The sequence below is a fragment of the Lagenorhynchus albirostris genome, chromosome 16 (assembly GCF_949774975.1).
Source record: "Lagenorhynchus albirostris chromosome 16, mLagAlb1.1, whole genome shotgun sequence".
Lineage (NCBI taxonomy): Eukaryota > Metazoa > Chordata > Mammalia > Artiodactyla > Delphinidae > Lagenorhynchus > Lagenorhynchus albirostris.
Genome location: NC_083110.1, coordinates 59,038,713 through 59,054,350, shown reverse-complemented (window position 1 = coordinate 59,054,350; position 15,638 = coordinate 59,038,713). Strand labels below are relative to the sequence as shown.

The window sequence follows — 15,638 nt, the reverse complement described above, 5'->3', positions numbered from 1 at the left end:
GCATCCCTAGTTTCTCCCAAACCTCAACCCTGCTGGAGACAGTGCCTTCCCGGACAAGTCTGAGCCTCCTTCCCTGCGCTCCTCCCAACCCACAGAGAACTGGTCCCCATCAGGCATGGTCCTCGTGGTTTCCCAGTGCCAGAGCCAGCCGTGGAGAGAGAGAAACCCAGCAGGGGCGGGGCAGGGAGGGGCAGCACCCTGGCTGCACCCATGGGATTGGCCAACCTGTGTCCTCTCGGCCAGCACCTGACTTAGAAGGTTCCTCAAAGAGACAGTGGCCTCAGCCTCCGCCCTGAGCTCTGCCCATCTCAGCCATGAAGTACCCACCCAGTGGGCAGAGTGGGCCTCAGGGGCCATCCTGAGGCAGCGGTGAGGTGGGAGGAGGCCAGCAGACCCCGTGCGGGGCACCATGGACAAGTTCCGGATGATCTTCCAGTTCCTGCAGTCCAACCAGGAGTCCTTCATGAACGGCATCTGCAGCATCATGGCCCTGGCCAGCGCCCAGATGTACTCCGCCTTCGACTTCAGCTGCCCCTGCCTGCCGGGCTACAATGCGGCCTACAGCGCCGGCATTCTGCTGACGCCACCTCTGGTGCTCTTTCTGCTCGGTCTGGCCATGAACAGCAACGTGTCCATGCTGGCTGAAGAGTGGAAGCGGCCACCGGGCCGCCAGGCCGAGGACCCCGCCGTGCTGCGCTGCATATTCCGCTCCATGGCTCAGCGCGCCCTCATCGCACCCGTCGTCTGGGTGGCCGTCACACTGCTGGATGGCAAGTGCTTCCTCTGTGCCCTCTGCACTGCTGTGCCCGTGACCATGCTGGGCAAAGGCAGTCTGGCCCCCGGCCTGCCCCGGCCCGAGCTCACCCGCCTGCTGGCCCGGGTGCCCTGCCCCGAGGTCTGTGACGGCGACTGGCTTCTGGCCCGCGAGGTGGCCGTGCGCTACCTGCACTGCATCTCTCAGGTACGGGGCCAGATGGCCTTGGGCTGGGTCTCCCCTCACAGATCGGGTCCCTCGGAAAGGACCCCATCCCCCATCTCGAAATGGGGCTTCCTCAGGACGTGGTCATATTTCCCCAAATAGATGTAGGCCCCCAGCCAGGACTGGGTCTCCCTCCTCAGACGGAGCTCCATGGTGCAGGGGCATATCTCCCCAAAGGAGGCCAGGGCCTCCGAAGGCAGAACCATGTGTCTTCCCTCAGGTCAGTGCCACCTGGGGAAGGAGCACTGTGCCCTGTGCTGAGGTCCCCAGAGGGGACCCAACTGCTCAGCCAGCCCCTCATCCTCCACCCTGAGCTCCAGTTTGGAAATCTGGGGGAATCTGCATCCATTTCCTCTTCCAGGCCGGGGCAGTGTTGAGGCCAGTGTGTGGCTGGGCCATTTGGGTACATTTCCCTGGCAAATGTCCCCAGCTGGCGCTCCCTGCTCAGGAGTGGGAGCTGAGGGGCCGGTGCCCCTGGAAGGGAGGCCTGAGTGAGGGGGATGCACTGTTGGGATGTGCCCCAAAGGAAGGGATGGAGGACCCACTGATGGGGAAATCTAGAGCTGAGGTCCCTCAGCCTCACTCCCACGTCCTCTGCCCCTCAGACCTCCTCTGCAGTTACTGTGCGTGGGGAGGAAGACTCAGGCAGGGACCCAGGCTGTCAGGGAGGGGACAGGGGGCTGGGCCTGCCCTGCAAGCCTGGAGAAACATGCACACTCTGCTCCAGAGAATCCAGACACCCCCGCTCCCCCTCCAGCCTGGACTCTCCCCTGTGGGGCTTGCGTCGCCACCAGGCACCCATGTGAACCTCACGCTCCGAGCGTACAATCTGAACTCTGCTTCCCTCCCAGCCTGCACCTCCTCTCCTGTGGGTACTTGTCCATCATCCCAGGCCTCGGGGCCTGGGGCAGCTGTCCCTCCACCTGACCTTTAAACCATCAACTCATAAACTAAAAGGGCCCCCAGATGGCAGGCTGCCTGGCCTATAGACATGTTTCATTTGGCCTTCAGGGGTTGAATTCGAAATTCAATTTTAGAATTAGCTGGCATCATCTAAAACCCAGAAATTTTCCCATGAAAATGAGATTGTCCAGCGTTACTTGAAACTTCAGGAGATTCAGCCGAGCAGGGTCCACACTTCCTCATCCAGCACACGCTCTGCACCTCCCCACCTGATGAGTACTCTGCCATGACCCACTCACCCCACTACAGGCATTCGGGTTGCCCTGCTTCCCCATCCTGATCCGGCCGAATGCTTCTCTGTGCAACTGGGGTTGACCCTGAAGCTCAGACTGGGGGAGCAGCCTTCCCCACAGTGAGTAACTGGAAGAACAGAACTAGCACCCAAGCATCCGGAGCTCTCCAGCATGGAGTTTGAGCAATTGTCCAGTTTGTCTCTGTGACCCCTGAGAGCCCGCACAGAGGAGGCGCTGACTGAGCGCTGCTGACTGAAAGGCAGACACTAGCAGGAGCCGGAGGAGAGATACAGGACTCAGAGGAGGAAGCGTCACTACGGGAGGTCAAGGAAGGCTTCCTGAAGGAAGAGGCATGCTTACTGAGGGCTGGTTGGCCTAATAATAGTGGCTAACAGTTACTGAACACTAACTAGGTACCAGGCACTGTGCTAAGTTTATTACCACATTTCGTCCTCAGAACAACCCAATGGGATAGGTACTATCAACAGCCCCGTTTTGTAGGTGGGAGACATTTTGCTCCTAGTCAACCGTTAAGGACAGGCACACTTTTGTTGCAATTCACTTTATTAGGCTTTGTAGACATTGCATTTTTCACAAGTTGAAGTTTCATGGCAACCCTGCATCGAGCAAGTCTATTGGCGCCATTTTTCCAACAGTTTTTGCTCACTTCGTGTCTCTGTGTCGCATTTTGCTTATTCTCATATTTCAAATTTTTCATTATTATATTTGTTATGGTGATCTGTGATCAATGATCTTTGATGTTACTACTATAACTCACTGAAGGCTCAAATGATGGTTAGCGTTTTGTAGCAATATTTTTTAATTAAGGTATGTATATTGTTTTTTATACATAATGCTATTCTACACTTAATAGACTACAGTATAGTGTAAACATAACTTTTATATGCACTGGGCAACCAAAAACTTCGTGTGACTCACTTTATTGCAATACTTGCTTTATTGTAATGGCCTGGAGCAGAACCCACCATATCTCTGGGATACGCCTGTAGTGGAGACAGGCAAACCCATGCAGCCTATTTCCAGGGTCTGCCCAGCTAACTCCTGTGTACTGAGTGCCAGACCTACATACAGGGCATTTTACTCACGTGGTCTCATTTCCATGAGATGGGTGGGTCTATGCCCATTTTACAGAACAGGAAGTGGAGGCCAAGAGGTGCTGTCATTTGCTCTTTGTTGACAGTGCTCTTTTCCCTAAAGGCCCTGACATGGAGTGTGCTTTGGGGGGTTGGACAGGTTTGGGAGGCTAGAGGGCAGTGCCCAGCTGACTCCCTCTTCTCTCCCCTGCAGTCACTGGGCTGGTCCTTCGTGCTGCTGACCACACTGTTGGCGTTCGTCGTGCGTTCTGTGCGGCCCTGCTTCACTCAGGCCGCCTTCCTCAAAAGCAAGTACTGGTCCCACTACATCGACAGTGAGCACAAGCTCTTCGATGAGACAGGCACAGAGCACGCCAAGGCCTTTGCCAAGGTCTGTATCCAGCAGTTCTTCGAGGCCATGATCCATGACCTGGAGCTGGGTCACGGCCATGGGGCGCTGGCTGCAGTCCCTGCTGGCTCGGCTGCTCCCACTGCCACAGACGGTGCCAACGCGGGGAGGGAGAAGCTGCGCGGCATCACCGATCACGGCACCACGAACAGGCTGCTCAGGCGCTGGCACGAGTGCAAGCCGCCCCTGCGGCTGAGCCAGGAGGAGCCACTGGTGGGCAATGGCTGGGCTGGGGGCGGGTCCCGGCCTTCACGCAAGGAGGTGGCCACCTACTTCAGCAAAGTGTGAGCCGCAGCCAGGTGAAGAGGCAGGAATGGGGGTCTGAGGCCACAGCACCTCAGACCCCCAAACCAGATGGAGAAATGAAGGCTGCAAGTGCCGGCAGGAGGCCCCAGAGCACTCACCTCGTGCCCAGGCACTTGGAGCTGGAAGGGGACCTCACCCCTCCAACTGTGACACTACCCTGCGTGGCCATGAGCCGTATTAGTCAGAAGGGTTCAGAACTGGCTTGCGGGGGACAAGCTCCCACCTGCCCAGCCCCTCCCAGGCCACTCCACCCCTGGTTCACTATCTCCTTTCAGGTCCTACGAGCATCCTTGCCCCAGCATCCACTCATCTGTGACGTTTTAGGAGCTCTGTTCCCTTATGCTCAAGGCTCAGGGAGTGGGAGAGTGTCCAGCCATCTCATGAAGCAGGAATCCTCTGAGTGAGGCTGAACGGGCCAAGGTGGGCCATAACGACATGACACAGCCTCATGTGGTCACAGGTGATAAGACAGGATGCCAGAAGCTAGGTACACTCAGGAGAAGCCAGGGTGCATCTCACCATGGAGTTCACGCGACATCATCAAGGTGGACCGCACATTTACTTAGCCCTGGGCACAAAAGGCCCCGTGTCTTAGTCTGTTTGAATCGCTATAACAAATATGGCAGACTGGGTAGCTTATAAATAACAGAGACCTCTCTCACAATTCTGGAGACTGGAAGTCCAAGATCATGACGCTGCCATGGTCATGTTCTGACGGAGGCCCTCACTGGTTGGTAGCCAGTGCCTCCTCACTGTGTCCTCATGTGGTGGAAGGGGCTAGGGGGCTCTCTGGAGCCTCTTTTATAAGGCATCAATCCATGCCTTAAGCACCTCAAAGGCCCCACTCCCTGATACCATCACCTTTGGGGGGCAAGATTCAACATATGAATTTGGGGGGACACATTCAGACCATAGCACATCCCATGGAGATGTCCTTGGAGACTGCCCTGACACACCCCTCACAGCAGAAATCAGACCATCCCCAGAGCTTGAGCATTTAGAAAAAGAAGCTGATGCCTTCCCATTTTCTCAGAGACTACCCACCCCCCGTGGAGGGGGGTCTAAAGTGCTGAGAGGCTCCGCCCTGAGGTGGGGATGAGGGTGGAGGGGTGGGAGCGGAGCTGCCTAGGGCGGAAACAGCACAGACTCCAGAGTGAGAGAGAACTGGGTCAAATGCTGGATCCACCACTTACAAACCGTGTCCCTTGGGTCAGTTTCTTCATTTTTCTGTGCCTCAGTTTCCTCATCTCTACAGTGGGGATGAGGCACCTACTTCATGGGCTTGTGTGAGCATTAAATAGGCGAGGTGTGTAAAGTGCATGGCTCGTGGTAGGCACTCAGTTTCTGGCGGATAATGTGTGTATCAATTTCCAAACCTGAGGTCTTATCCTCCTCCTCCCCCTGGACGTAGGGGGAGGGGACGTAAGGAACTGGAGTTACCTTTGTCGAGGGGGAAGCTGAGGGCCGAGAAGATGAGCTTCTTGCCTCCCCCCACCCCCCAGACATCTTTGAGACTAAGTCCCACTCATCTAAGAATTCATTTTGATCTTGATCCCTGTAACATTGTGTTAATAATTTCCATTCTTCCTTAAGCATCCTTCCCTCTAGTCCCACTTCTGAGACCCAGTCTCCCTCCCTTTATTTGGGAAGAGGGCGAGACCTGGAAGCCAAGGTGGGCTGGAGGGCTCCTCCAGGAGATGGGACTTGCTCTAGGGGAAGACTCAGATGAGTAAAGACCAGGGGTGTGTTGGCAGCTGCGGGGGTGGTGGGCTCCAGTGGGAAAAGCCAGCCCAGAGGTATTGGGAGGTACAAAATATGAAGGAAAGAGTAAAGCTTTGGGTCAGACAGACCTGGGTTCAAATACTAGGGCTGTAGGACCTGTAGTTACCCAATCCCTCTGACCCCCAGTTGTCTGTCTATAAGACGGATGTTACAAAGACCTGCTTTTTAGGGTTATAGTGAGGTTAAAGGATGACTTTTGAGGAAGAATTGGGAACTTTGGCACATGGTAGGATGTGAAAAAATAAACACTGGTCCTTTTCTCTTCATTCCTGCATGTGAACAAGCCCAGCTCAGGGAGGCCAGCATGTCACTCAGCAGTTCCATGTTCCCAGAACCACAAGCAGTGCAGAGCAGACAGGGGTCTGGGGGAGGTTGGGGGGGTCTCTCCCTTGATCCTGGGGGCCATCTAGACTGTCCTTGGACAGGGCTCTCCCTTTCAGCATTCCTGACCCATGGCTTTTCAGCCTCAGCTTGCATACTCCCACAGACGGGGAGCTCATGACCACTTTCTGGGACAGGCTGGGCGGCTCTGATGGTTACAAAGGGCTTCCTTGAGAAACCTGCCTCCTCGTAATTTCCACCTACCAGTCAGAGCTCTACCCACAGGGCCTTAGAAAATCCCTAGAGTCCAGAATTTTCTCATCAGTGCTCCTGAGATTTGAAGCGGGACCTGGGGAGCTAGCTGAAGTACAGACAGAAGAGCCAGCAGGGGGAGGGTTTGCTCAGAGAGGGGCAGGACGGCTCGGAGGGAGAAGGGCCAGGACAGGCGAGGGTGCCCCTGGCTTTGCGCACCCCGCTAGGAGGCAGCGCCAGTCTGGTGGCACCTCTCCCCTAACCCTGCTTGGGACTCGGTTCTGGCAGCTTCTATCGGTGGGGGTGCTCCCGAAACCGGCCTGGAGGGCAGGCCCGGGCCAGATCTGGCTGAGGCCCCCTTCCTGGCCTGGAACTGGTCCCACTGGCATGGAGCCTCAGAAGGCAGGCGAGCCGCCGCAGTCCCCTCCACTTCCTCTCCTCCCCCGCGCCGCCCTCCCCACCCCACCCCCATACTGCCTGGCGCCCGCCGGGAGGCTGTTTTTCCACTGGCTGGTGCGAACCATCCATCTTACGGGTTCTGCCTCTTTCCTGGAGTTAAACTTTTCTGAAGACACCACAAGCCCCAGGCCCTGCTCGTCTCTCCGGAGCAGAAGCAAAGCAGGAGGGAGCCCGCCGAGGGGGCGGGCTGGCCCATGCCCAGGAGCTCCAATGTCCTCACCCCACTTGCCCAGCTCCGTGGAGGCCAAGGCCACCGGTGCCCGCAGCGGACCTCAGGTAAGGAAGGGGAACATGGCAGGGCCACTCAGAGGCTGCCCAGAGGGATTGTCCAGGGGAGCCAGGCCCCTCGCTGAGGACCCCAGTCCCCAGCCACCTGTTTCCTGTCCTGACTGTTGCTGGTGGAGGTCCCATCCCGGGCCTGGGGGCCACGGGCAGTAGTCTCAGAAGATAGCCTGTTCCCTCCTCTGCTCAGCACCCACCAGTGTTCAGGCATCTTGTACCCCACTTTCGGTGGTTTCTGAACCCAGGGGAGCATATTAGGAGCCCTGAAGCCAAGAGGGGAGAAGAAAGAGGGAGACGGGGCTGCCTTTAACCCGTTCATCCCCAGCAATATCACAAACTCTTTCCCGAGGAGTTAGGCTGGAGCCCCTGGGCCCCCAGGCAGTGAGTTAGGGAAGTCAGGTCTCCTCCTCCTCCTGGAAACCAGCCCATCTGGGCTCCTCAGTGGCCACCCAGCTCTGTACCAGCCCGTCTGGCCGCCTTGGCAGTGATTAGGAGGGGTGGTGGTCTAGAGAGGAGGCATAGAAGGAAATATGGGCAGGTCTCCCCACCTTTGTTTGCTCCGTCCCTCCACTCCCCAGCTGCCTCTGGCCTGAGGACTTTTGTTTTTCACTCCCCGGATGGAGAGAAGAACATGGGCCACACCCCGGCCTGTGTGGGTGGAGCCTGGGAAGGGAGTTGGGGCAGAACACGGCGGGAGCCCGAGGCCATGGCCGCTTCCTGGCAGGCTGCCAGCGCATCTGCTGGCCAGAGAGAGAGGGTGGTGGGTATGGCCAAGACTTAGCCTTCATCAAGGCTTCCTGTTGCTGGCCGGCTGGGCGGTCCCCAGGCCTAGGGACCTCGGTGGAACAGAGCTGCCGGATAAGGAAAGGGTAACGGGTGGGGAAGGGGAGGTCTGCCAAGGCTCTTGTGGATGGGCACAGAGCAGTGTCAGTAGGAAACCAGGAAAGTAGAGGGCTCCCTTAGCTTGACTCACCCTCGTCCACTTCCCAGGCCTCCTTAGGTCACGCTCAGAAGTCCTGCCCAGGCACCTCCATACTTGAATAGCTTTGAGCAGCGCACTTTATCCTCCTGAGGCCTTAGCCTCCTGATCTTTGCCAGAAGGACAGTCATCCCCCATCTGCCTCACTTCTGGGAGGCACCCTCAGGACTGGACAGGGTGAGACGGAGGGTTTCATACACAGGGCGACTATCAGGCACTGTTTATTCCCTTTCATTTTCCTCCAGCATTCCTGACAGGAGAGCAAGGACCAGAATGACTTACCCTCTTTTCACAGATGAGGACACTGAGGTCCAGAGAAAGGTTATGAAGTATGTTGAGAGCCAGGATCTCCTAAACCGGTCCAAAGCCTGAGGTCTCCAAAATGAGAAGGTTCTTGTGAACTCCAGGGATGCTGCACCAGGCTCACCACTGACTGGAGGCCCCTTCCTCCACCCCCCCACCCCCCCACATCACAGGGGCAAGTCCAAGTCCCTTATCCACCAGGACACCTACTCTGGCTTTTATACCCATGGGCTAGACACCTTGAGGACACACCCTCCAAATAGTCCTAGGTCCCCCAGCACATTAGCAGTACCTGGAATCCCAAAGGGAAAGGCAGTCAACAGCCCACAGTCCCCAATGCCACGGGGCCAGTCCTAGTCCCCACATCAAAGGAAGCTTGTGGTGATGACGAGAACCTAAGTGTCTGAGGCAGATAGAGCTGAGCTTGAATCTCAGCTCTGCCATTCATATGTGAGCCCGATAAGCACTCACCCCAAGGAAGCCTCCACCTTCCCTACGTGCACTGGGATATCAGAGCTCAGTGCAGGATCTTGACGATGGGCAATGAGGGATGTAAAGCGCCCGACATAGTAAGAGCTCAGTGAACAGTGGCTATTCTCATTCCACCCAGGCCCCGGGGCTCCCCGAGTCTCCTTCCTTTCCCAGCCTGACTATGCAAGATCCCCTCGGTCCCTGTTTTTAGAGGCCAATACTGATCAGTCATCTACAGTCCCACAGGAAGCACCAGGCCAGCCACTGCAGGGGATCAAATGGCAAGACTGTGCCCTGCCTTCAGGGGCCTGTAGCCTGTGCGCTTTCCTAGTCCCACCAGGAGCCACCGTCCCAGTCTCCTCCTGCCTCCACCCTTGCCATCGGTCCCCCAGCTGACCCGTCACCATGGCAGCCCTGATCGCAGAGAACTTCCGCTTCCTATCACTCTTCTTCAAGAGCAAGGATGTGATGATTTTCAACGGGCTGGTGGCACTGGGCACGGTGGGCAGCCAGGAGCTGTTCAGTGTGGTGGCGTTCCACTGCCCTTGCTCACCAGCCCGGAACTACCTGTACGGGCTGACAGCCATCGGTGTGCCCGCCCTGGTGCTCTTCCTCATTGGCATCATCCTCAACAACCATACCTGGAACCTGGTTGCCGAGTGCCAGTACCGGAGGACCAAGAACTGCTCGGCTGCCCCCAACTTCCTCCTTCTAAGCTCCATTGTGGGCCGCGCAGCCGTGGCCCCCATCACCTGGTCTGTCATCTCTCTGCTGCGCGGTGAGGCCTACGTCTGTGCTCTCAGCGAATTTGTGGACCCCTCTTCGCTCACAGCTGGGGAAGAGAGTTTCCCACTGGCCCAGGCCACAGAAATCCTGGCCACGTTCCCGTGTCGGGAGGGCCCTGCCCGCCTGTCAGGTTTCCGGGAGGAGGTCAGCCGCAGGCTCAAGTACGAGTCCCAGGTGAGCCTGTGCCAAGGGAAGCTCCTCTTCTTTCTCTCCTATGCGGTGGCTGGTGGGGAGGTGCTGGGATGACCCAGTATTAACGCTGGAGTCAGTCCTCAGGGGCTGAGCTCTCCAGGAAGTCACTAGATTATCAGCGTTGGGCATCAGAGTTGGGTAACTATGGGTCAGCGCTTGGCGGGGCAAGGGTGAATGCCATCCCCAATAAGAGAGTTTTAAACATTAAAGGAATGTTCTTCTTGCTCAGACCAAGCCTTGATCCCAGTCACAGATTAAGCCCTTTGCTCCAGCCAGACTGAGCATGAACCCCTGCCATCTTATGAAATATTTGCTGTCGACCGTGAGCTGATAGTGGAGTGTGGCTGGCTCAAGGGATGAGCATGTTCCTATCCCAGGAAAGGCCCCTGTCCAGCACTGAGTCAGGCCTCAGGCATTGCTGACAGGAGGCGAATCCCTTGAGACAGGAAAGGGTGTCCAGTCGGGAGGCAGCAGCTGCCGCCCTGAACCTAGCCTCAGCCTTGGCTTAGTTCTGAAGGAGCTGAGTTGGTCAGGGAGAGAGGGCAAGGGCAGAGACCTGGGCAGAAGCAGAAAAACAGCTGAAGTATTCACTTAAGAGAAGCAAGGCGTGAGGGCGAGATAGGAAAGAGCAAAGATTTTCTAAAGGGCTCCTCTTGGGTACAGAAGAAACAAGTAGGAGCAGGGCTGGAGACAGCACCAAAGGAGATGGAACGCGGTAGACAGAGAGAAATAAAATGTATTTGATGATGCTCAAATGCCCACAGCTCTCTGTACAGGCTTAAATGGGGAAACAAAGACGACCTTGACTGTCCTCGCCCTCAATAGGCTCACAGCCAAGCGAGACAAGCACATGGGTAATTTCAAAACAAGGCAGAGAATGATGATAGGAGGAACCAGGCCATGAGGACTCAGGGAAGGCAAAATTGCTCCCAGAAGGGATTTTTGACGGCTTCCTGGAAGTGGTATCTGGGCTGAGCCTGGTAGATTGAGCTGGATTTTGGTGGGCTCAGATGATGCGGAGGAGGCCCTTGGGGCTGCAGGAATGGCAGCTGAAATTGCAGGAGGCTAAGTCTAAGTACAGAGACGGTGTGAGCTCAAGGGAGTGAGGGCAAAGAGGAGGAATTACAGTCAGAAGGGCCTGCCGCCCTTAGAGGAGCAGAATCTGCGGCCAGGCAGGTGACAGAACCAGCTCTCAGGGGGTCGTGACGTCAGGTTCAGCCCAGCCCACACGCTCTGACCAGCTCCCGCTACTTCTTACTGGGGCGCTGGCGGTCCAGACAGCTCCCCCTTGCCTGCCCTCAACCCGCCCCTTCTCTGGCCAGCTCTTCGGGTGGCTGCTCATCGGTGTGGTGGCCATCCTGGTGTTCCTGACCAAGTGCCTCAAGCACTACTGCTCACCGCTCAGCTACCGCCAGGAGGCCTACTGGGCGCAGTACCGGGCCAACGAGGACCAGCTCTTCCAGCGCACGGCCGAGGTGCACTCGCGGGTGCTGGCTGCCAACAACGTGCGCCGCTTCTTCGGCTTCGTGGCACTCAACGAGGATGACGAGCAGCTGGTTGCCAAGTTCCCAGTGGAAGGCACACAGCCACGGCCACAGTGGAACGCCATCACCGGCGTCTATCTGTACCGCGAGAACCAGGGCCTTCCACTCTACAGCCGCCTGCACAAGTGGGCCCAGGGTCTGGTGGGCAACGGCGCAGCCCAAGACAACACAGAGATGGTCCTGCTCGCCTCCTAAGGGTCCTGTTCCCACACTCTTTGCCAATGACACTACTTGGTCCCAAACAGAACCCCATGGCCTGTTCACATCAGCATCAGAGGGGAATTTTTTTTGGGGGGGGGGGCGGTGGGGCACTTGTGGGATCTTAGTTCCCCAACCAGGGACTGAACCTGCACCCTCGGCAGTGAAAGCGTGGAGTCCCAACTACCTGATTGCTAGGGAATTCCCCAGAGGGGATTTTTTTTTTTTTTTTTTTTTAACCATAGCTTTTGGGGGAAACAGGCCAGGAAAAAGTAACACAAAGTAAAACTGGGGAACAGATGTGAGAGCTAGTAGACAACGTGGTCAGCTCCGGCAGGAAGGCTCTCAGACCTGAAGAAATTCCTTCTCCTGTTGCCACCAGCCACGTGGTCAACAGCTTTGGAGAAAAGACCCTTTCCCAGAACTGGTCCTTAATTAACTACGATGTGGATGACCTTTGAGTGGTAGGACCCAGTCCCACCGGTCTGTGAAGCCCTGGACAGCAGAGCCAGGTGACAATGAAACTCACCAGCAGGCTCCTCGTGCGGAACACTGTGTGTAACTGTATATGGACACCTGGCCCGGTGCTGCTCACCTGGGAAGCAGCCCCCAATGTACGCCTCTGGCTTTATTTTCTATAAATTTTTGATATAAAGTTTTTCTTAGTATAAAGGACTAGCTTGGTGTCTGCATGATTGGATGGGCCATGCCACAGCAGGCTGGAGGTCACAGGGACAGGCCCAAATCCCATTCCTGGGGAGGGAAGAGGACAGAGACCCTGGGCAAGACTGAAATGGATGGAAGGGAAGGCTGGGGCACAGGGAGAGCCAGGTGTTCCCACACGCAGGAAGGCCCTGGGATTGACGACGTCTTAACTGGGTTCAGTTTTCTGATTTGATCTGGGAAACAGATGGAACCCGGCCCTTCTCAGAGGGAAGCTCGGCTAAAATTTCACGAGTCAGCAGATCCTGCCCTTGCACTCAGTAGGGCAGCCTAGCTCTCGTAACCTAGAGCTAGTGACCAAGAACAAGGCCAAGCCCTGCTCTGCCTCCCTCCCATGCCCCTGCCTGAGCCCCTCCACCACCTCTAAAATCTCTGATGCTCTCTCCCTTGCCCCTGTCCTGCTTTTTGGCATATGACTCAGTCACTTCCCATGGAAAAGCTCTCCAGCTCTTAGGACATTTAAAGCTCTGCCCAAGAAAACTTTAATTCCCTTAAGACCAAGCCAAAAATGAACTGGCTTCAACAACTAGCTGGGTGTGTTTTGGCCTCGAGGAACTCTAGAACATACAGGATTATTACTTATCAAGCAGAAGGAGAGACAGTCTTTCTGGGAACTTTACAGGGAGGTGGGGGTATAGCGGGCCCGTCATGTCCCCTTCTCCCTCAGGACTCAAGGACCAGCAAGTCAGTCAAGGCCCTCTGCCCAGCAAGCTCTCCTCAGGGGAGCTACAGGGAGCCAGAGAAACTGTGCAGCTCTCCCAAAGCCACACAGCATGTGTATCTACGTCCCAGCCTCACAGCCTCCACAAAGGGGCACGAGGCACTAGCTGAGCTGAGGCTGAGGGAATGCCCAGAGGCTCTGCGATCTAGGAGAGCAACGCGCTTCCCAGACCCTGCTGACCCCCACTAGCCGGACCAAGAGCCTGGCCAGGGCCAAAGTGGGATCCTGACCACAGCGTCCCTGGGGGTCGGCCCTCCATTCCTGCTCCCCGGGGACCTCCCATGAAGGAGAGACTCAGCTTTTCTGGGAGCCCAGGAGCCTACTGCCTGCCACCACTGAGCAGCCCCAGAAAAGGAAAAAGATGAAATAAATTGGTTCCTAAACAAGCAAAAAGGAATTATGAGAAATCTTAAATCCTTCTTTATCTTGACAGGATTACCCCAGGGATGCTGCAGAAAAAGCAACACTTAAACAGAGTCCTCAGGCAACACAGTCTCTCAACTGCCCAGGCGCCTGAGGGTCGGCCCGGCTGGCCCACTGCCACCAGTGCCCTCGGAGCCAGCTGGCCACTAGTCCTCCCACATGGAGCTCTTAGCCTCCACGTATTCCAGGGCCTTCGCCTTTACCGCCTGCACGTCCTTCTCGGTGCCGTGTTGCTTCTCGTAGTCCAGGTAGCGCTTGAAGAAGAACTTCATTCGCTTGGGGGCCAGGCTCAGGTGAATGACACGCTCAAAGATGTCCCTGGGAGGGAGAGCAGCCAGTGTCTGCCTCTTGGTCCCCAGCCACACGATTCCTAGCTAGCCTTCACCCACTTGCTCTAAGGCTCTGGAGCCAGGCCCTCTGTTATCCAGCACTACCACTTCTACCTTTATTTTTATTCCCTTTATAAACTCCCATCACATCTGTGGAGAGGGAGACCACCACCCTCATTTTCCAGAGGAACAGAGATGTTAAAGGACTTACTGGTCTGAAGTCACACAGTGAATCTGGACAAAGCTAATGGGATGGGGACAGGCAATGAGGTGTGGCTCTGTGAGGAAAGCTCTGCTTAAAACTCACTGATGGGCTTGGGTGAGGCATCAGTTCTTTCTGGACTGAAGTCCACCACCGGTCTCTAATCCTCCCTGCCTTGGGGGGATGCTGGCGGTTATCAGTGAGATCATGCCTGTGAACACTCTCTACCACGAGAGCCAGGCTCAGCATTAATTATGAGGAAAACCCAAGTCTCCCGATTCCCAGGCCTGGGGCTAGCCTACCTCCCACCCAAGGTTCCAGCCAGACCAGAGGCTAGCCGCTGAGGCAGAAAAGAAACTGGAAACGTGAATGTCATAGGACGTGTCACGTCAAAGCCGTTTTTCCAGACAGAGTAAGAGAACTGGGGTTCCGGGAGCTGCTGGGGGGCTAAAACGCCTCCAAGTGGCCAACGTTCCCAACCCCCCAGCAGGCAATTAGGCCTCAGCCTGTCCTCCCCTCTCACCGGACTTCCTTCTGGCTGCCACGCTTGATGAGCATGTCGATGTAGACCGACCAGACATCCGTGCGCTTTGGGTAGGTGCTCAGCGTGTTCTCGAAAATGGCTTTGGCGCGCTCCGCATCCCCCAGCTGGAACTCAAGCTGCGCAAACTTGGCAATCACATCCACGTCTGCAGGGAGAGGACAACTCAGACATAGAAAGCAGACAGATGCCCTCATCAAAACACACTACCCTACAGGGACAGAGTCTGATGCCTGATTCCCTGCTCTTGGGTCCTAAGACCTAGGTGACGACAAGAGGGACAGTGGGGCGGGTTTAGGGCCGAATACACAGATGGGCACTGATCTATGACTCCCAACAGCAGACATCCTACTCTCCGGACTGAGAAGGGGGAATCGGGGGATGAGAGGTAGGCCGTGGGGCAGGCAGAGGAAAAGAATTAGTGCTAATTCCTTTCTGTTCCTCTGTCTTCGGAGTTTAGAATTTAAAATGCAACACGAGCTATGTTCATGAGCATACGATCAAGAGAGAGAGAGCCACGTACGCTCCACAAGGCTGTCCTAACACCAGCCCTCGGATGAGGAGACCCCCGGCCCTCTGCCCAGATGGGAGACAGCCTACTGCACCCTGGAACTGGGCCCGTGGGTGGGAACAAGCACTCACGCTCTTTCTTAGGCAGGCACTCGAGGGCTCGCTGCATCACGCGGTGACTGGCCCCAGCCTGGCCCCTCCGCAGAAGAAAGGCGCCGTATTTGATCCAGACAGCTTTCTCCTGCCTGAAACGTTTCAGCATCCGGTTGTAAAGTTCACCAGCTTCCTGTGGGAAAGACGACATAAGCTGAGGAGAGTGATTAAGACAGAGGGGGCAACGGCAGAGACAGGCACCTACACTTGTGGGAAGCTAGACCTGGGCTCAGACTCCATCAGTATCCAGGCCCAATGTCAGGTATGCGGGGGGAAAGGGCAGGCGCACAGGATGAGGAGAGCGCATGATGGAGAGTCTCCCTCCTAAGCCTGTGCCGTGAGGAGGTCCTAAGACTAGAAGAGAGAACGTGAGCATGAGGAGGGGGAGGAGGAGAGATGAAAAAGGGCTACTGGGGTATGTTGCCTCCTGTCGGTGACACCCGTCGGCATCCCAAGGGATAGACCCCGGGGTCTGCTGTCCCT

The 15,638-nt window shown here is 56.4% G+C and overlaps 3 protein-coding genes across 7 annotated transcripts in view; 2 read left to right on the top strand and 1 right to left on the bottom strand.

The window, feature by feature from the left end:
• The first annotated feature begins 409 nt into the window (after positions 1-409).
• Positions 410-3,966, top strand: CALHM1 (calcium homeostasis modulator 1). Its single transcript, XM_060126855.1, has 2 exons — positions 410-961; positions 3,484-3,966. Exons 1-2 carry the CDS (start codon positions 410-412, stop codon positions 3,964-3,966), a joined length of 1,035 nt encoding a protein of 344 aa, XP_059982838.1.
• A 2,870-nt stretch (positions 3,967-6,836) lies between these two features.
• CALHM2 (calcium homeostasis modulator family member 2) lies at positions 6,837-12,225 on the top strand. 4 transcript variants are annotated; one of them, XM_060126916.1, is made up of 4 exons: positions 6,837-7,074; positions 8,305-8,388; positions 9,072-9,793; positions 11,134-12,225. In XM_060126916.1, the coding sequence occupies exons 3-4, from the start codon at positions 9,239-9,241 to the stop codon at positions 11,548-11,550; spliced, it is 972 nt and encodes a 323-aa protein (XP_059982899.1). In that variant the 5' UTR covers positions 6,837-7,074; positions 8,305-8,388; positions 9,072-9,238; the 3' UTR covers positions 11,551-12,225. The 4 variants fall into 4 exon arrangements, with proteins under 4 accessions (XP_059982899.1, XP_059982897.1, XP_059982898.1 ...); XM_060126914.1 differs by lacking the exon at positions 8,305-8,388; XM_060126915.1 differs by having other exon boundaries at positions 8,355-9,793.
• A 1,169-nt stretch (positions 12,226-13,394) lies between these two features.
• PDCD11 (programmed cell death 11) overlaps positions 13,395-15,638 on the bottom strand; it is a 41,886-nt gene continuing 39,642 nt past the window's right edge. For both annotated transcript variants that reach the window (XM_060126911.1, XM_060126912.1), the window contains exons 34-36: positions 15,135-15,288; positions 14,475-14,640; positions 13,395-13,738 (exon numbers count right to left, since the gene is read on the bottom strand). In XM_060126911.1, coding sequence (XP_059982894.1) covers positions 13,567-13,738; positions 14,475-14,640; positions 15,135-15,288 — 492 coding nt within the window. In that variant the 3' untranslated portion in view covers positions 13,395-13,566. The remainder of the gene's footprint in view (positions 13,739-14,474; positions 14,641-15,134; positions 15,289-15,638) is intronic.

Coding starts and splice junctions, on each gene's coding strand:
- CALHM1 (XM_060126855.1), top strand. CDS start 410: ATGGACAAGTTCCGGATGATCTTCCAGTTCCTGCAGTCCAACCAGGAG. Junction 962..3,483: donor ACCTGCACTGCATCTCTCAG/GTACGGGGCCAG, acceptor TCTCCCCTGCAG/TCACTGGGCTGGTCCTTCGT.
- CALHM2 (XM_060126914.1), top strand. CDS start 9,239: ATGGCAGCCCTGATCGCAGAGAACTTCCGCTTCCTATCACTCTTCTTC. Junction 9,794..11,133: donor GGCTCAAGTACGAGTCCCAG/GTGAGCCTGTGC, acceptor TTCTCTGGCCAG/CTCTTCGGGTGGCTGCTCAT.